Source organism: Plasmodium vinckei (genome assembly GCF_900681995.1).
Source record: "Plasmodium vinckei vinckei genome assembly, chromosome: PVVCY_08".
NCBI lineage: Eukaryota > Apicomplexa > Aconoidasida > Haemosporida > Plasmodiidae > Plasmodium > Plasmodium vinckei.
The window spans coordinates 997,471-1,018,267 of NC_051300.1; the positions used below are offsets into that span (position 1 = coordinate 997,471).

General features: G+C 24.1%; 5 protein-coding genes across 5 annotated transcripts; 3 read left to right on the forward strand and 2 right to left on the reverse strand.

The window, feature by feature from the left end:
* Window positions 1–391: 391 nt before the first annotated feature.
* PVVCY_0802840 (procollagen lysine 5-dioxygenase, putative) lies at window positions 392–1,876 on the forward strand (the record flags this gene model as incomplete). Its single annotated transcript, XM_008627084.1, has 1 exon — window positions 392–1,876. The coding sequence occupies one exon, from the start codon at window positions 392–394 to the stop codon at window positions 1,874–1,876; it is 1,485 nt and encodes a 494-aa protein (XP_008625306.1).
* A 70-nt stretch (window positions 1,877–1,946) lies between these two features.
* On the reverse strand, window positions 1,947–5,165 carry PVVCY_0802850 (conserved Plasmodium protein, unknown function; the record flags this gene model as incomplete). Its single annotated transcript, XM_008627085.1, has 1 exon — window positions 1,947–5,165. One exon carries the CDS (start codon window positions 5,163–5,165, stop codon window positions 1,947–1,949), a length of 3,219 nt encoding a protein of 1,072 aa, XP_008625307.1.
* Window positions 5,166–5,770: 605 nt separating this feature from the next.
* Window positions 5,771–8,463, reverse strand: PVVCY_0802860 (leucine-rich repeat protein; the record flags this gene model as incomplete). Its single annotated transcript, XM_008627086.1, has 5 exons — window positions 5,771–6,002; window positions 6,313–6,847; window positions 7,006–7,181; window positions 7,306–7,942; window positions 8,118–8,463. 5 exons carry the CDS (start codon window positions 8,461–8,463, stop codon window positions 5,771–5,773), a joined length of 1,926 nt encoding a protein of 641 aa, XP_008625308.1.
* A 2,811-nt stretch (window positions 8,464–11,274) lies between these two features.
* PVVCY_0802870 (merozoite surface protein 1) lies at window positions 11,275–16,671 on the forward strand (the record flags this gene model as incomplete). The annotated part of the gene is made up of 1 exon (XM_008627087.2): window positions 11,275–16,671. One exon carries the CDS (start codon window positions 11,275–11,277, stop codon window positions 16,669–16,671), a length of 5,397 nt encoding a protein of 1,798 aa, XP_008625309.2.
* Window positions 16,672–17,708: 1,037 nt separating this feature from the next.
* PVVCY_0802880 (zinc finger protein, putative) lies at window positions 17,709–20,686 on the forward strand (the record flags this gene model as incomplete). The annotated part of the gene is made up of 8 exons (XM_008627088.2): window positions 17,709–19,174; window positions 19,263–19,336; window positions 19,481–19,593; window positions 19,690–19,765; window positions 19,856–19,964; window positions 20,060–20,252; window positions 20,333–20,491; window positions 20,588–20,686. The coding sequence occupies 8 exons, from the start codon at window positions 17,709–17,711 to the stop codon at window positions 20,684–20,686; spliced, it is 2,289 nt and encodes a 762-aa protein (XP_008625310.1).
* Between the last annotated feature and the right edge of the window lie 111 nt (window positions 20,687–20,797).

The window sequence follows — 20,797 nt, forward strand, 5'->3', positions numbered from 1 at the left end:
TTTCTTTCAATTTTTTTTTCTTTTTTTCGTATTTTCCATAAAATTCAATTAAAAAAGCTGACCAAATTTTAAGTGTATGTACAACTCTTGGCAAATTTTTAATTAATAGTTTTATAATATGTATTCCTCATTTTATGACATAAATAAGATTAATGAATTATTAAACTGGTTTGTAATTATTTATCTCACATAGTTTCGTATTTTGTTTTGTTACTATCTCCTCATATTTTTTGTTGAAAACTGACAAGAATAAAGAGTGTAAACAAATTTGTCTGAACTTACTTAAATGGTGTATATAAAAATATTGTTTAAGTACATTTACAAGATTATTAATTTATAATATTGTCAAGCAATTTTAAATACCATCATATTGCTACACAACTTTTGTGTCATGGCGACCATGTGTGAAAAACCCAAAATAGATCTTGTCGAAATACAGGATAGAATAAAAAATGTAAAATTACATGTATTAACATTTGCGACACATGAACAAGGATATTTCAAAACGTTACAAGAAAGTTGTAAAGAACTAAATATAGATTTAGTAGTATTAGGAATGGGTAATAAATGGGAAGGGTTTATAAGTAAATTAATAAATGTAAAAGAATATCTTAAAAAATGTAATGATAAAGATATAATATTATTTGTAGATGGGTTTGATACAATATTTGTTCAACCATCTAATGTAATAATAGAAAGATATATATTAAATTATGACAATTTATTTGTTTGTACAAGTGAAAGTGCATATTCCTCAAATATATTTTTATTACGATTTCTAGAAAATATGCATTTAATTTTTCATGATAGTATATTTAAATATAATTATAATACAAAATGGGATTCTAATAATATTAAAGATAAATATAGTGAGTTTATTTATTTTTATAAAAATTTAAATTTATTAAATTCAGGGGGATGGATAAGTAATGTCTTTTTGGCTAAACAAATTTTGCGATATATACCTTCCTTTATTGAAAACGATCAAATATTTTTAACAAATTTATATTTGGATTGTGATTATTTAGCTAACTTTCCTAAAGAGGGGCCAGAGAATAATCATAATAATGACAGTATTGGTGAAGCACAAAGCGATAAACCCGAAAAAAATGATGACAAGTATTACAGCAAAATAATACTTGATAACCATAATATAATATTTCATTTATTTCGAAAGCAAAGTAGCATAATGCTCTTAAGCTACGATGATTGTGTGAAGTTCTTCCCATTTAAGCCGCTTTTGAGGATATACTATGAAGGGAAGAAAGTGGAAAAAAAAGGTGAAGAAGAAAAAAGCGACGATAGTGAACATAGAAAGAATGATAAAATTTTGAAAAAAATTCAAACACTTAAAAATAATAACAAAAATAAAATTGAATGTTTAAAACAAGATACAATTTTAGATAATACATATGTAGGAAATACAGATAGGAAAATATGTCAAATCGAAAAGACATTTAATTATTCTATAATTGATACACATACGCATACATCCCCATGTATACTTCATATACATTGTCTTAGAAATGTAGATAATATTATATTAGATATGGGTTTGAAAAATATATATAATTATCATTGGTATAGTAATATATGGTATTTATTTTATAGTTTAAAAGGAACAATAAATTTTGATTATTTTAGTTTATTATTTTCTACAGTTGTAGCATTTGTTACTTTTTCTTTAATTAATATAAAATATATAATAAAATTATATATATACATAAATAAAAATATATTAATAAATTATATGCAAAAAAATGAATATTTTGATAATATTTTATTTTTTTTAAATGATATTGAAAAATCTTGTTTTATTTCATTTATTTTGGCTTGTTTATTTTGGATTTTCTATGCACTGAATAAGTCTGTTTGATAAGTTTAAATTAGTAACTAATATTGTCTTATGTATTTGTTTCTTTATTTTATAATTTGAAAGACTTGTTTTAAATATCAATATTTATTGTTTCAATTTGATCCTTTGAATCTTTTTCATCACTTGTGTATGTATTTACATTATCTAAAAGAATAATCCATTCTTTTTTATTTTTTATGCTAACTATTTTTATTGTATCTCGAATAAGTAGCCATTGATAAGCAGTTATTTCATTTTTTTTTTCGTTGACTACATCATATAAGTTTTCAAAATAAAAATCGATACTTGTCTTATCAAACAAGTCTAAATGACTAAATACATAAAATAAATGTATTATTGAATTGAGAGAAGTGTGTAATGTAAACTTTTTTTCATTAACATTTGGATCGTCTTTGGAATTGCTTGAAATGTTAGGAGAGTCCTCTTTTTCGGAATCAGAACAAGCTGTGTCATCATATTTGGTGTCCAATTTTCTATCGGCTTCATCAACGATGCCATTACTATTATGTGCATTTTTTTTATTTACGAATGCTGAATATTCTGTATATGAAATGTTATCTCTTAAAGAGGGGACATTATTTGTACTAGCTGGAATGTTGTCTAATATTAATTCATTTAATTTTTGAACATCCATATTATTTTCTGTATGATAATTAAAGGTAAATGTGTCGACTATATTATTTGGGGGGTTAGCTGATGTTTCATTTTTATTTTGATAATTTTGATCTAAATGTGAAAGAAATGATTTAGCTTCAAACTGTTTTAATTTATGTTTTAAAAATGTTATTATATTATTTAAAAAATAAGAATATATCTTTTGAAAGTTTACTGTCTTTAATTTGATCTGTTCATTGGTAGTCAATAATTTTGTATAAAGGTTGTCTAGCTGTTTTGATGTTGTAGAAAAAGTAGTGGAGCTATCCATATCAGTACTATTGCCATTTTTATTAGACAAAGGGATTATAGAGGTTGTGTAAAAAAGGTAATCAGAAAAAATGTCTACACTAATATTATTACATAAATTAGAAGAATATAAATATGCATACTTCAAAATAATTTCTTTATCAAAAATTTTCATTTCAGATAAATTTTTAATTATATAATTTAAGTTTTCAAAAAATATTTTGTTATCATTCCTTTGGATAAATGTTTCATTATTATTTTTCAAAGAAATAATTGATTTGATATGTGTGTTAAGAATATATTTTAAAGCATCAAATAAATATTTTAATAATTGTTTGTCAAATATATTACTATTATTGAGTGATAAGAATATCATATTAATATCTATTATATTGAAAGTTTTAAAATTTCTTTGTAAAATATTTTTTTTTATTTTTAAAAAGGTTTTATTTAGTAACTGTAATTTTGATAAAGAATATGTAAAGAAGGATAATTCGTGGTTTGTTAAATCATTAATATTTTGAAATAAAAATTTTAAAACATATTTTAAATATTCAATATATTTTTCTTTATTATAATTAAAAAAGATTAATAATTGCATAGCTTGTTTTATATTTAGATTTTGAAAATTTTTTCCCTGGAAATTTATATCAATTTTGTAGTAGTTATTTTTTTGTAGACACCATAAAAATATACTTACATTTCTTAGATTTAAATTGTTTGAATAAAATAATAATTTATCTTTAATTAATGCAAAAGTTGTGTTATTTCTTTTTTGTTTTGTCATAGACCATAATATATTTATAAGGCTTTGAACAGTAAATTTGTTGATATTTTTATTAATTTCATTTTCTAAAAGTTCAAAAAAATTATAATTATCTTTATAATTTATAAGAGATAATGAGTAATAAATATTAGAAAGATCTTGGCATGTTAATATGTCTATATATTTTCGTAAAAAATAAATAATTTTTTCATAGATCTTTCCATCCCCAGTATATCCACACTTAGCTAGACTCCAAAGAATAGCACATAAACTTTTTGTATTTAACTTGTTTAAAATATTAAAATTTATATAACCTATAATATAATTTAAAATGTTACCAAATACTTCTTTATATTTATTTTCCTTATGAATATTTAATTTTACTAAAACCCATAATAACCATGTTTTATCAACGACTCTATATATTTGTTTTTTTTCTAAAAATTTATTTATATCTAATAATATTAATTCAAAGGTATTATTATGAATAACATTTTTTATAAAATTATTTCTTGATGTTATATTATTCATTTCAAAATTATAAATTTTAAGTAATTGTTTTAAAATATAAAAGCATACAACAATATTTGAAAGGTGTCTTTTACTTTTGTATAAATTTAGTAAATCTTCATAAAAATAATTTTTTTCTATTTCTTTTACAACTTTATGACAAAATATGTTTTGTTGATTTTTTATATTTTTTGGGTTACTCATTTCGTCAGTACAATTTTCATTTAATTTTATCAACTGTTTTGATTCATCTTTTTCTTTAGCTATTTTATCCATATCAACATTTTCTGTTTCAAATGTTATTTTATTAATATTGTCATTATATTGGTTAGCTGTCTCTGTTGATGTTTCTTCCCCTTCTTCTTTTTGTTTATCATGGGACGAGATTAAATCGGTTAAATCGTTGGGGGTGTTCGTATTTTCACTTAGTTCATTGTCTAACATAAATTTAATGTCATTCATTTCAGTTGGTTCATCATTTTCATTTTGAGGAACCCAGTCCAACTGCTCAACCTCATCTTTACTTTCCTTTAAAGTCTCAGGATTTTGGCTATTTTCAAATATTTCATCATTGCCATTATTTCTTCCCTTTTTTTCATAAAAATTGTTGTAATTATGAAAAAATAAATCTTTGAGTTTTTGTATTTCTACATCTTTAATATTAAACCAGTAACTTTTTCCGAATTTATTTAAAATACTTTTTGGATATTGATTAGACTGATCTCTATTAATTACAACCAGTAATTCATATTCCTCTTTATCTGTTTTTCTTACGTCTAATATAACACCGTTACATAATTTAAATTGTCCTCGATTTATTTTTACATATCCACCTACTAATGAGCTAAAGTTTTTAATTTTTTCTGCATGTATAACTTTATTTCTCTTAAGCTTCCTTGTATTCTTGTGATTTAGAACTAATCCATTATTTGGTATAAACAAAGAATTTCTTAAGTTTTTATATTCATAGAATTTTTTATTAGTATCATAATGAGAAAGAGGTATTTTATTATTAATTAGATTTTTATCGATATGTTTTGTATAAATAAAGTCATTTATTATGGTAAAAATCAAAACTAAGTAAATTTTCGAATAACTTATAACGTTCATATCATATAGAGGGGTGTCAGGAGTGTATTTCTCGTTTTAATAGAGTCTAAAATATCATATGTTTATATTTTACATATATGTAAGTATAATATTTACTCCACATTTTTTATATCCTTTCCATATATTTCTGATTTGCATATTTATTTAATAGCTATATTACCATTTTGTTATAGTTCCTTTTTTTTTGGAGATATATTTTTTTTAGAAATTTATCCTTTTTCCATCATTTTATGTATTATATAAGCGAAACACACTTTTCTTAATTATTTTTTTAACTAAAAATTTTTATTGTTTTTTTTTTTTTTTTTTAAGAATTCCCTTTGAAGGAATATAGCTAGTTGGTGAAAAAAAAAAAATCAAAAATAAGAAATTTTTTTCAAATTAAAAAAAAAAAAAAAATAAATAATTGTAATATTTGTGGAATAATATATAGAATAATAAAAATATAAACTGACAAAAACATTTCGAATATTTCAAGGTGTAACATTATGAAATTTTTGTATGTGTTACATGATTTATCCAAATATTTATGTAGTACATATATTGTATATTTTAAGTGGTTAGCCAAAATATAAGAAAAAGTTTGAATATATAGCTAGTCTCTTTTATTCAGCGTGTAATACGCATAAATATGAATAAAACAAGTTATTAAAATTGTCAATAATTTCACCTATTTCTAATATTCTTTCTCTGGACTTTAAGAAAATATATTTTTTTTTTTCTTCTATCAAAAAATTACCTAATTTATTGTAGTTACTCGAAATGTAATCCTCAAGGTTATTCAAAATGTTTGATCGTTTCCCCTTGTAAGAATAATACTCATTTATTTCATCGTCGCTAAGAAATAATCAAATTATAATAAAGGATCGTAAGTTTTAAAATTGTGTAGAAGGTGTTATTTTACAATGCTCATACAATTTTCTTATATTTTATTCGCATTTATTTAGGTTTGCATAATTGTTACAGTGAATGGATTAAGTATTTCTCTAGTACATAAATGATACATTGTTTACATGTATTTTTTTTATTTAATATTTTCTTATGGTGAGACAGAGAATTGCCACTTGGGTGACCTACTGGCGCATTATCTCATCATAAGAAAATATTAAATACAAAAAAATAATAAACAATTGCACACACAAATTACCTTAAAACAATAGAAGGATGCTCATTATTTTTAACTTCTGAAAAGAAATTAATAATTTTTGAATTAAAGGCATCATCTAATTCTTCTAAGCTTTTAAAATGATCAGAAATGCTATCATTTATATCTTTTATAATTTTTGAAATGTCTAATTTAAAATTTTCAATAAAATTATTAAGAGAAACAACATTCATTAATTCTTCGGTAATTAATTTATCTTTTAATAAATAATTTTCTTCGATATTTTTTTCTAAATAACTTTTGATAATATTATATTTTTCATGATCTATCAGGATATAATTTCCTTTTTTTTCATCATTATTTTGTTCATTATTTTGTTCGTGATTTTCTTCACACTCTCTTTTGTTATTGGTAGTAGGCATATCCAATATAACATCATTCATAATATTACAATGAAATGTTTTTGAAATGTTTTGAAGTTTTTTTATTAATCCATCACTTAATGTTGTATTTTCATTTAGTTGTACTTTATTTTTATAAAAATCTGGGCATTTGATTAGTTCAATATTATTAATACCTATAAATATGAATGGAAAAAAAAATGTATACACACGAATTTTACTAAATATGGGGTTCGATTTTTATTTACTATTACAACTGTGTCTTATAAATTTCACTATCTTTCTTAAATATGTGTAGGCATGAAAAAAAAATGTAACTACATATAATTGAAACCTTTTGGAATGTTAAGATAACTTAGGATAGTGGATATAACTTTTTTCGATCTTTTTCTTAATTCTGTATATTTTTGAGCATGTCTATTAATATTTTCGAATATAAAATTTTCGATATTTTTTTCAAAAGCATTAGACGATTTCTTTCGTTCTTCATTTAAGTGCAGTATTTTATTTCTGTACAATATGGGAATATATAAGGAGGTAAGAAAAATGTAATGTATATTTATGTGTATTTTACATGCATAATGTAGTATGGAAATAGAACAAACTTGTTTATATACACAATTTTTTGGCATACATAATTTTAAGATTGATAGTTTGAATGTCTTTTAAAAAATATTCCTTAATTTGTAAGTAGTGTTTTATTTTTCGAAAAACGGAAGGTTCTTCTTTTTCATCAAACAATGTAGTAGGTAGAGAAACAATTCCACACAAATAAGCTTCTGAAATACTTTTGTTATATTGTTCCGTATCGCTACTTATATTGTTTGAATCCAATGTACATATTTGATCAAAACCAGGGGATGGTTTATTTATTTTATCCTGTATAGATACTGTTTTATTGTTAAAATATTTAATATTTTTAAAATTTGTAAAAATATGTTCTTCTATATTTTGTATATTACTTATAGGATTGTCAGTTAAATTTAGAATTTTCAAATTTTTTAAATATTTTAAATTGATTATATCTTCTATATTTTCTATATAATTTTTACTTAATATTAATATTTTTAATTTTTTATTATTATTTAAATTTTCGATTTTTTTAATTTGATTATTATGTAAATTTAATTCTGATAAGTTTATTAACTTGTCTAAATTTTTTATTTCTTTTATATTATTATTTGAGCAACTTAGCATTTTTAAATTTTCTAGCTCTTCCAAATTTCCCAGTTCTTCTATTAAGTTATTATCCAGGTGTAACTCTTCAAGATCTATTTGTAAAGAAGAGAAAAAAAAATTTATAAATCACAATGTGTATGCACATATAATACAAAAAATAACCAACTTATAGACAATAGCATGTTATACTTTTGAAAGTTTAAATGGTTTATAGTAACAATTTTTAATAAATAACTATATAAAAAAATTCCAATTTTATATTCATACTTTTAAAAAGGTTAATATTTTGTATTATTATTATATTTTTATTTTCTAAGAACAATATTTTTGTACAATTAAATAAATCAATGATATTATCCCTATGGGTGTAATCCTTTTTATTTTTTATTCCGTCTAATAACATTTTTTCATTTATTACATTTGTTCGAATTTTTATATAATCATTTTGAGGTATAATTTCATCAAACATATCATCATTTAAATATTTTTCCTTATCCTTTATATTTTCATCTTTATCATAAGTCTGTCCATTTTTTGGACTAGTACATAAATTTTTATTATCTTCTACATTTTCATTCTGTTCACTTTTTTTATTTTCACTTTCATAACTCATTTTTATTTTTAAATATTTTCCAGCATTTTTAAGGAGAGATCTTTTTTATGTTTTACAAAACATGCATACAAAAGTTATATACAAAGAGAAAAGAAAGAGAGAGAAAAATTATGTCATATATTTGTTTCTTTTTTTAGGGAAGTAAATATATCCCCTATAAATCGTAGCATTAATTTGAATATATATAATGCTAGACAATATGCGTACTGAAATGTTTGCGCAAAAAATGAAAGAAATAAATGAAGTAAACAAAATAAATGGGGAGACGATTGGACTGAAGCTTTGCGAAATTAAAGAAAAATAAGCATACTATATAATCAAAAAAATAAAAAAAATATATTATATGACTTAAATCGAGATAAATAAAGTACTAATAAAATAATAGTAGGTGAGACAGTGAATTTTATAGTATGCAAAATAAAAAGAGAATACCAAAAAATATATTATAAATATTGAATACTGCTTTAGCTATTGTAAAAAATTGCCAGTAATATTTTATATTATTTTAAAAGACTTTGAATAAATGCACAAAATAAATATCCGATTTAGTGATAATTAAAAAGTTCCTATATAACATTACAACTTAGTTGAAATTTCCATACATATATTTGTGAAAACATTTCAACTATACTCATAAGAAATGGATCGATAAAATTATATAGAACTTTTACAGTAATGTGCATTATAAAGAAAATGATGGTAGACATTTTTAGATAAAGTTATGAGCCTTTATAAGAAAGAAGTAATAGAAATAAATATACTATTTATATAAAAATGGGAAAAAATGAATATTATCGACCAAATAAATGTTTAGACAACCTTTGAAAGTGTTAATTATAATAATAGCGTAGCATTTCTCGAATATTTCATTTAGTTGTTTTACACCCAAAATGAAAAAGATTTTTACCTTATACCATAATTAATAATAAATATGAAGCAAATAAAAATAATACAAATTGTATTGTTTTGATAAAACAGGAAAGTATACGAAGAAAATGTGTATCCTTTCTTTTTTGAAACCTTGAAATATTGTTATCATTTTTTTTCTTTTATTTATAATGCTAAAATTTGTTGGCATCATATATGAAGAGGGCGTTGTTTACACAACCATATATATGGGAGTGAATTACACAAAATGTATGTATATGTGTATATATTTACCTATTAATATTGTGTGAAAAATTGAAAATGGAATGCATATTAAATTATATGTTTTTTATTTACATTTTTAATGTAGAAATTAATGACGGGATTTATGCATGTTGTTATTATTATTATTTATAATTTTCATTTTAATATTTTTTTTTACTTATATAATTTTCCAATGTTTTGATAATACTAAAAAAATGGTTATTAATATTTGTTATATTGAATATAAATTATATACTGAAAAAAATAGTTGGAATTCCTAAGGGGAAAGTAAAATAAAAAATTCATTATTTAGTGATGTTGAAGTGCAAATTATTTTTGAAATGATACATAATGATTGTTTGAAAAATAATTCTGCAAAGTGTAATTAAAATAGTTTATAAATAGACACAAAAGATAGTTATTTAATTTTATGTAATAAAAAATGTTGCATAAATAGTTTTTTATTTAATTATTTTATAAGTGTGTATATATTATTGCATGTAAGAATCTATAAAATAACATACACACATTTTACTTAACGTTGATAGTAGTAAGTGGGCATATTGATGGAATTACCTTTTTTCCTTCCATTTGTTTAATATTTTTCTTGAAATTATTTTTTGTTTTAAAAATAGTGCAATTACTTTATAGCGGAAAAGTGAAACATATGTATGGGTATTACGATTATTTTTTTAATTTTTTTGTGTTGGCAGGTTTATTAATTAGTTCGTATTAAATATGTTTTATAATATATATATTATATATATATTATATATTAATTATATACACGCATAAAATATACAATATGTATGCGTTAGCAAATAAATAGTGTTTGGTTTTTGAAATAATTATGTTTTAGTGTTTAACAAAATTAGACAATTATTTTTCGAAAAGTGCACTATGATTTGAGGAAATTATATATTTGCATAATAATTTTTTTTTTTGGAAAATAATATTTTTTTCTTTAACTAAATATAAGTTGTAAAACAAAATAAGTGCATTAAGGAAATGCAAATATCTAGATAATATATTTTTCGTATGCATGCTAAAATTAATTAGTACATATATTAATAGATTTGTGCGATTCTTTATGTGTGCAACTATTTTTTTTAATAATAATAATTATCCATATACCATATTATTTATTTGTGTACCGTTAAATATTTATTTTCTAAGTGATTTTTCTCCTTAAATAATATATTTTGTGATCATTTTTTTTTTTTTTTTGGAAAATCGGAACATAAAAAATATATATTACACTAATAATTTTTTATACACATTTGTTTATTTTATTTTATATATATTTTTTAACACATTTTTATTTTGAAAGATGATCAATTATAAAAAAATAATAACATAATAATAGTATAATTTTTTTTGTACGATATATAAAATTATGCATTTTTATTTAATAGTAAGTTAAAAAGTGTTTTATTATTGTACGTATTTTGTTTAACAGAACGTAAATTAGGAAAAACAAAATATAAAAATATATATATATTATGTGTAATTAGTATATATATATATTTGTAAACATTATAAATGATATAATAGAACGTCAATATTTATTTTTACATAAATTAGTATTAATATAAGATGCAAAAGTAATGTACATTTATGTGTATTAATTTTAGCATTATAATTTATTCCACTCTGTATATTTGTTAAGTTTAGTTGAAAATGAAGGTGATCGGACTTTTGTTTTCTTTTGTTTTTTTTGCTATAAATTGTAAATCTGAAACAATAGGAGTTTATAATGATCTCGTTCATAAGTTAGAAAAATTAGAATCATTATCAATCGATGGGTTAGAACTATTTCAAAAAAGTCAAGTAATTGTAAATTCGTCATCAAATACAACTATTGACCCATTTACAAGCAATGAATTTGCATTAAAGTTACAAGAATTTATTGTAAATTTTGAAGAATTAGGATTTACAGAACAAACAGAATTAGTAAACTTAATAAAAAAATTAGGCCCAAATAAATATGGACTAAAATATTTAATTGAAAGTAAAGAAGAATTTAATGGATTAATGCACGCAATAAATTTTTACTATGACGTGCTTAGAGATAAATTAAATGATATGTGTGCAAATAACTATTGTGAAATTCCTGAACATCTTAAAATCAATGAAGAAGAAATTGAAATGCTTAAGAAAGTAGTCTTAGGCTATAGAAAACCAATCGAAAACATTCAAGACGATATTGTAAAATTAGAAGATTACATTAAAAGAAATAAATTAACTGCTGAAACCTTAAACAATCTTATTACTGAAGAAACAAAAAAAATAACAATTGAGAATGAAGCAGAGTGCACAGATACTACTTGCGACGAAAGTAAATATACCACAAAAAAACCAATATATCAAGCTATGTACAATGTTATATTTTACAAAAAGCAATTAACTGAAGTAAACAAAGTTATCGAAGTCTTAGAAAAGAGAGTTTCTACATTAAAGAAGAACGAAGCCATAGTACCATTGTTACAACAAATTGAAGCTCTCAAGGCTCCAGCTGCCACCACTGAAGACCAAATACCTGCATCAGGAAGCAGCGAAGAAACAAAACAAAATACTGGAAATGAAAATGCTGCAGGACAAGGTACTACAAAACAAGACGCTTCAAAACAACCTGCTACAGGACAACCTACTGCAGAACAAACTGGTACTGAACAAAAAGTTCCTACATCAGCTGGTACTACATCATCTGGTACTGAACCAACTAATGGAGAACAAACTGTTACTGAACAAACTAATGTACCCGGAACTGCTACAAAAGTAGCTGAAGAACCAGCTTCTCCAGTTGCTCCAGCTGTTCAACCTCTTACAGACGAACAAAAAGCAGCAAAAATAGCCGAACTTTATGCTCAAATTAAAGAAATTGCAAAAACTATAAAATTCAACTTAGACGGAATATTTGTCGATCCAATTGAATTAGAATACTACAAAAAAGAAAAAAAAAATGAAAGCTGCCATTTATCAGATTCATCTTGCCAAACAAAGAAAGCACCTGAAACTGTAATACCATTAAATGTACGTTATCCAAATGGTATTGGCTATCCATTATCTGAAGATGTTGTTTACGGAAAAATTGCTCATAATGACGCTGAAACAACTTATGGTGATTTAACAAATCTCGATGGTACACCAATAACAGAAGATTTAGCCACAAATGAAGACGCAAGAAAAAATTTAATGAAAGCTATTAAAAAGAAAATCGAAGAAAAAGAAAAAAAATTAGTAGAATTAAAAGCTGATTATGATACTAAACTTGCAGCATTTAATGAACAAAAAGCTCCATTCAAAACAGCAGCTGACGAATTTCATAAAACAAAATTTAGAAATAAATTGACTACTGTAATTTTTGACAACTTCAAAACAAAAAGAACTGAATATATGGCCAAGAAAGCCGAATTAGAAAATTGTGAATACGAAAATGCTAAAAAAGCCATTAATAAATTAAATAAACAACTTAATTATTTACAAGATTATGAATTAAGAAAAGAAATAGTTAACATTGAAATTGAATATTTTTCAAGTAAAAAATCAGAATTACAACATAATATTAATAAATTATCAAGTGCTGTTCAAGCAAAACAAAATACATTAGCTGCATCAAAAGATATTCCACTTTCAACACTTGTTGAATTACAAATTCAAAAATCTTTATTAACAAAACAAATTGAACAATTAAACAAAACTGAAGTATCTTTAAATAAAGCTCACTTAAAAGGCAAGATATATGTTCCACAAACATATGGTAAGGAAGGAAAACCAGAACCATACTACTTAATAGCTATAAAAAAAGAAATTGACAGACTTGCCAAATTTATCCCTAAAATTGATGATATGATTGAGAAAGAAAAGCAAAAAATGGAACGCGAACATGTAGCTACCGGAGAATCTGAACCTGAATCTTCATCTTCTGGCAATACTGCTGGAACATCAACACAAACCCAAGAACAAACCCAAGCACAAAATGCACAAACTACACCAGCAGCAGGAGCAGCAGCAGCCCCAGCCGCGCCAGCCGCACCAGCACCAGCAGAAAAAGCAACAGAAGCAACAACAAAAACAGAAACAGCAACAGAAGAATCAACAGAAGAATCAACAGAAGAATCAACAGAAGCATCAACAACACAAGAAGGAACTACTCCAACTTCACCAGTCTCAGAAGAAGCACAACCTACAGCATCCGAAACACCAGCAGAGGTACCAGCACCAACCCCTGCAGCACCAGCCCCAGCAGCAGCAGAAGCAGCACCCGCAAAACCAGTTATGACAAAATTATATTATCTTGAAAAATTAAAGAAATTTTTAACATTTTCATATTCATGCCATAAATATGTTTTATTACAAAACTCGACCATAAACAAAGATGCTTTAAGCAAATATGCTCTTACACCAGAAGAAGATAAAATAAGAACATTAAAGAGATGCAGTGAATTAGATGTATTGTTAGCTATTCAAAATAATATGCCTACTATGTATTCACTTTATGAAAGTATAGTTGATGGCTTACAAAACATTTATACTGAATTATATGAAAAAGAAATGGTGTATCATATATATAACTTAAAAGATACAAACCCAGCTATTAAAGCTTTATTAGTAAAATCTGGCGTCATTGAACCAGAACCAGTAGCCCCAACACCAGTAGTACCAGCAGTACCAGAAACTACACCAGTAACATCAGAAACTACACAAGTAACATCAGAAACTACATCAGTACAAGAAACACCAGTACAACAACCATCTGAAACAACAACACCAGATGCACCAAAAGCACAAGAAGCACAAGAAACACAAAAAGCAGCATCACCAGAAGGATCAGATACAAATGCATCAAAAGCACCAGAAGTCCCATCCGCACCCGCACCAGCACCAGCACAACCAGCATCACCACAATCATCATCAACACAACCAGCAAACACTGATGCAAGTACTAAAGTACGCGCAGAAAGTGAAGATGAAATGTTTGTCGATGATTTTGAATTAGACAATTTTTACAAATCATACTTACAACAAGTTGATGGAAATAATACTCAATTCATAAACTTTATAAAATCTAAAAAAGAATTAATAAAAGAATTGAACCCTGAAAAAGTAAACCAATTATATCTTGATATTGCACACTTAAAAGAATTATTAGAACATTACTATAATCGTTATTATAAATATAAATTAAAATTAGAAAGATTATATCAAAAACATGAACAAATTGCAGCAGCTAATCAAAAAGTTAAAGAAGTTAGCATATTAAAAGCACGATTATTAAGAAGAAAAAGATATATTAATGGTACATTTTATGTATTACCAGGTTTTGTAAATTTCTTTAACAAGAGAAGAGAAGCTGAAAAGCAATACGTAGATAACGCAATAAAAAATACTGATATGTTATTGAAATATTACAAAGCTCGTAGTAAATATTTTACTTCTGAAGCTGTTCCTTTAAAAACATTAACTAAAACATCAATTGACAGAGAAGCCAACTACTTGAAAATTGAAAAATTCAGAGCATACACCCGATTAGAATTAAGATTAAAGAAAAATATTAACTTAGGAAAAGAAAGAATTTCATATGTATCTGGTGGTTTACACCGTGTATTTGAAGAATTTAAAGAACTTTTAGAAAATAAAAATTACACCGGAAAATCTAACTCTGAAAATGCTCCTGAAGTTTTCAAGGCATTCGAACAATATAAAGAATTACTTCCAAAGGGAGTAACAATTCCAGCTCCAGCAGTTACACCTGTAGTCACCCCTCCAGTCACACCTGTACCTACACCAGCCGCAGATACAGCAACAAACCCACCAGCTAATGCAACAACAACCCCATCAGCTGATGTACCAGCGTCCACAGTACAATCAGGAGAAGGAGAAAGCGCTACACAAGTACAAGGAAGCAGTGATAATGATGATGATGATATGGATCAAATTGGAAGTGCTCAATCCACAGATGTACAAGGAACAGAGACACAAGAAAAAGATATTCTTGAGGCATTTAAAAATGAAGGTGAATATATATACACAAAGAGCTTAGGTAATACATATAAATCATTTAAAAAACACATGTTAAAAGAATTTACATTAATTACAGAAGACATAATAAATGGATTAAACTATAAATTAGAAAAAAGAAATGATTTCCTTGATGTATTAAGCTATGAATTAGTTTTATTCAAAGATGTAAATACCAACAAATTTGTTGTTAAAAACCCATACCAATTATTAGACAATGATAAGAAAGACAAACAAATGGTAAATTTAAAATATGCCATTAAAGGTGTAAGTGACGATATAGAAACTGTTACTGACGGAATTGCATTCTTTAACAAAATGATTGAATTATACAAACCTCAATTGAACGCAGTAAAAGAACAAATTGCTGCCCTAGGAAATGAAGCTACCGATGCTGAGAAAAAGAAATACGTTCCAATCTTTGAAGATCTTAAAGAGTTGTATGAAACCATATTGGAAGGAGCAACAGAATTTTCAGAATTATTACAACAAAAACTTGAAAAATACAAAATTGAAAAAGCTGGATTTGATATTTTAATGGGAAATTTAGAAACATACATAAAAATTGATGAAAAACTTGAAGACTTCATAGAAAATGCAGAAAAAAATAAACACATTGCCTCAGTAGCTTTAAGTAACTTAAATAGATCTGGTTTGATAACTGAAGATGAATCAATGAAAATATTAGCAAGAATGTTTAACATGGATTTATTAGATGTAAATGACAATCATGTATGTGTTAATACACAAAATATTCCAGAATTTGGTAGATGTTTTAAATATGATAATGGTCAAGAGGAATGGAAATGTATGTTAGGTTACAAAAAAAATAATGATAAGTGTGAAAAAGTTGAAAATCCTACCTGTACTGAAGACAATGGTGGATGTTATTCAAAGGCTGAATGTAAAGAGACGAACGATCCCAAAAAAATTGTATGTACTTGTTTAGACCCAACTCCTAATCCATATTATGATGGTATATTCTGTAGTTCTTCTGGATTTATGGGATTGTCAATTATATTGATCATCACATTAATTGTATTTAATTTATTTTAAATAAATGATTAAAATATTTGTTACATTTTATATTTTTTCTATATATATTTTAAAAGTTGTATAGTACATTTGAAATATATATTCTGTCATAAATTGTATATTTTTTATTATATAAAAAAAATATATATAATTTTTAATAAACATTTTTAAATAAACGTACATGTGTTTTAGTATTAGGAAATTTTGTATGACTTTAAAATATGACACTATTTTTTTAAAACTACATATTATATATGTATATATAAGTAATGAGCTTATGAAATTTTTATTAAAAATGTATAGTAAATTAATTTATTTTTATTTTTTATACAATATATTGTATGTGTGTTCTTTATTACTATTATTTTATATGTATATAAAATAAAGCTATTTTTTTTTTTTTTTTAACTTCAAACATATTTAGTAACTTTTTTATTTAAAGAATAGCATTATTTATTTTATTCACATTCTACAATTATTTATTTTTCCTTATGGGATTTTAAATCTGCATAAGTGGAAATTTACTAAATCATTTAAACTGTTTTTAAAGGTTGTATATACTTTGCTATATAACAAGTTTGGGAAAATATTATTGTTGCTATATAGCTTTGTATGATCAAACAAAATATAACTATAATATGCAATAAAGATATATTGTTGTTGTGTAAGACCGTAAATTATGTAATAAATTAAATCATGAATTAAAGGAATATTATCATTTAAATTAATTAAACAACAGTAATCATAATTAACATTTTCAATCCAAAAAAATAAATAAAATAATTATACTAAAACAAAGACAGTACGTTTGAAAAAAGATAAAATTAAATATGTTACAAATTGATATATATAAAAAAAGTGAAAAATAGTCAACCCAATCAATCAAATTGTACCCTTCATAAAAAATTTGGAAGATAGTAGGATTATGAAAAGGGTTTGCATAAGTTAAAAAAAATAATAATAAAATGAATATGATAAAAAAATAAATAATATATATTATTACTAATTGAATAACGTGATAAAATAATATAAGAATTCAATGGAATAAATATCAAAATATGAATAATGTTAGGAATAGGTATACATTAAGTAATGGAAAAAAAGAAAAATACAATGACATTGAAAACATGTGTAACAGTATAAAAGAAAGGAGTTATGAAGGTTGTGATCCATACAATGAAAATATGAGTAATGAAAAGGAGGACAACAATGTTAATACAAATACTAAATTTTTTAACAAAGAGAAAAGAAATATAAAAGTTAGCGAATATAGCAATAAAAATAAAAACATATATAATAGTAAAAGTAGTTATAAAAGCTATACTAATCATAATTATGTTGATAAGGGTAATAATTATGTAAATAAAATGGATAGAGAACAAAATAATCGCTTCACAAATAAAAATGATGGACACAATGATAAAAAAAAGTATATCCATAATAAACGATTTTATAATAATTATAACATGAATAATAGTGAAAAATATTATAGTAGTAAATATAAAGAAGAAAATGGGTATATAAAAAGTTCTTTTAGAGAAAATAATTATAATAATAGAAATTCAAATAAAAACAATTTTAATCATAATTTAAACATAGATATTGATAAACAAAATAATAAAAGTTCACGATATAGGAATAATGAATATGGTAATTATTATAATAATGAAAATAGATTTAATAAAATTAATAAAAAAATTGATAATACAAATGATAGCAATTTTAGTAACATATCTAAACATAAGACAGTTGAAAAAGAGGATAAACTTCCATTATCAAATGATTGTGAAAATATAAAATCAGAAGAACATTTCGATTTAAAAAATACTGATATAAATTCTAGTGACAATTATGAATGTAATAAGTATAGAGTGCAAGCAAATCATGAAAAGTGTCAGAACTTTGAAAATAATGAAAACTATAAAAATGAATCATCTAATCAAACTTCAAGGGAAAACAGTGAAATCTCCAAAACGCCAAATAAAGAAACTTATGAAACTGGGGAAAATGTCAATGGAAATATATCATCAGATTTAAATAAAGACAGTAATGGTAATACAAATGAAGATTTAAAAAAATTAAAAAGAGAAGAAGAGAAAAAAAAAGTAAAGAACTGGAAACCAGAAGAACAAGCTTTACTTGAAGAAGGATTGCGAGTTTATAAAGATTTAAAAAATTCACCACAAAAATGGGAAAAAGTTAGTCAAATTGTAAAAACAAAAAATTCAGATGAATGTCTGAAGCGTTTTCTTTATTGCAGATTTGTTGTTATGAAAGAGAGAGAGAAAATTGAAAAGGAAAAAATCGAAAAAGAGAAACTAGAAAAAGAGAAAATCGAAAGAGAGAAACTAGAAAAGGAAAGAATGGAAAAGGAAAAACTGGAGGAAGAAAACGATGAGAATGAGCAAGATATAGATAGTGATGATATGGATATAAATAATAATATAAATGTAAAAGGGGAAAATATATTATTGAAAAATGTTTATTTGAAGAATATATCATTATATAAGGCAGTTTTATTAAAGTGAGTTATATTACTATTTCTTATTATCATATATGTTACACTTTTTAGTTTTATTAATACATAAAATATATTTTTCTTACCAATTCAGATTTCAATTAGTTTGTACACGATGTTGCAATACATTTGATGTCACTGTAACAAGCAAAGACCAACCTCAAATAGGTAAATATTGTTTTCATTTATTTAGTTATCAACTTTGTTAAATTATGTGGTTTTATAGTAATAATTTGTTTTGTTCATATTATATTATTTTTTTATACATATTGGCACTTTTCTTTCTTCTAAATTGGAAACACATTTTGTCAGTGTGTAATTGCACCAATTGTAGTAGCAATGCAATTATTGAAGTTTACAGAAATATTTGTTTTTTGGGAAATAGCTGTATTTGCGTATTAAAATTTAATCAATGTTCACTGATGGTACATAAAAAAAGAGGAAAATATTAAAGTAGAATAAAATAAAATTATTTTTATATTTATTTTATTTACTCATGTATAAATATTATTGATATTTAGGACTTGCTAGCGGGAGACTATAGCATAAATTGTGAAGGGTGTGGAAGAAAAACTCTCGTAAAAAATGTATCATCCGGTATGTTGCAATAATAGGGATAATATAATTTCATTATTTAAGAAAAGTTGGATAATATTACTAACATTTAATGTTTTAATTTTTACTTAGGCAAAGAAATATGTGTAAATTGTCAAAATTGTTTCATAAAACTGGAATTTCGATATGAAGAATTTTCATTTGATGAAGCTTTTACTGCAAATGATGCTGCAATAAAAAAGTAAAATAAACATTTATATTTTTAAATACGTAAAAATTTATATATATATGTATTGTACACATATTTGTGCATACTTTTTCCTTTTAAATATCCAGAATTGATGATATGATAAATAAGTTATTTACTAGCAAGACTAGCAAAAAAAAGATAGCTGCACCTCAATCAAACAATTTAAAAATTGAGAAAACGAAAAGTGTTGTAAAAATAAATAATATTGAAGTGAAAGATGGTGCTTGTAAGCATTATAAAAAATCACATAAATTATTTAAATTCCCATGTTGTAATAAGGTAAGTTTATAGATCTATATGTATATTATATTTATGATAAACCATTTATATAAATTTTCCATTTATTTTTTTTTATTAAGATATTCCCATGCCCAACATGTCATAATTTAAATAGTAACCACGAGTATGTTCTTGCAAGAAGAGTTATATGTGGGTATTGCTATCGAGAATTTGATGATGATGATGTGTGTATATGTCAAAAGGATAAAAAAACGAAAAAAGGTGGAAACTTTTGGGAGGTTTGTTATTTAAAAGAATAAATATACATATATGTTTTATAGTAATATATATTTATCCATTTACTAATTATATATTTCACTGCTTTTTTTTTAAAGGGGGGTAAAGGATGTCGAAATGCAATAACGCTAAGTAGAAATGATTCGAAAAAGTATAAGCTTTTAAATAGACAAACCGTACAAAAAAAGAAGAAATAATTAATATTTCTATTTTTTGTCCTAATAAATGTTAATAAAATAGTAACATATTTTTATCTTTTTTTTTTTTGAAATATTTAAGCCATTTGCTTTATTCCGCTATATCTCTAG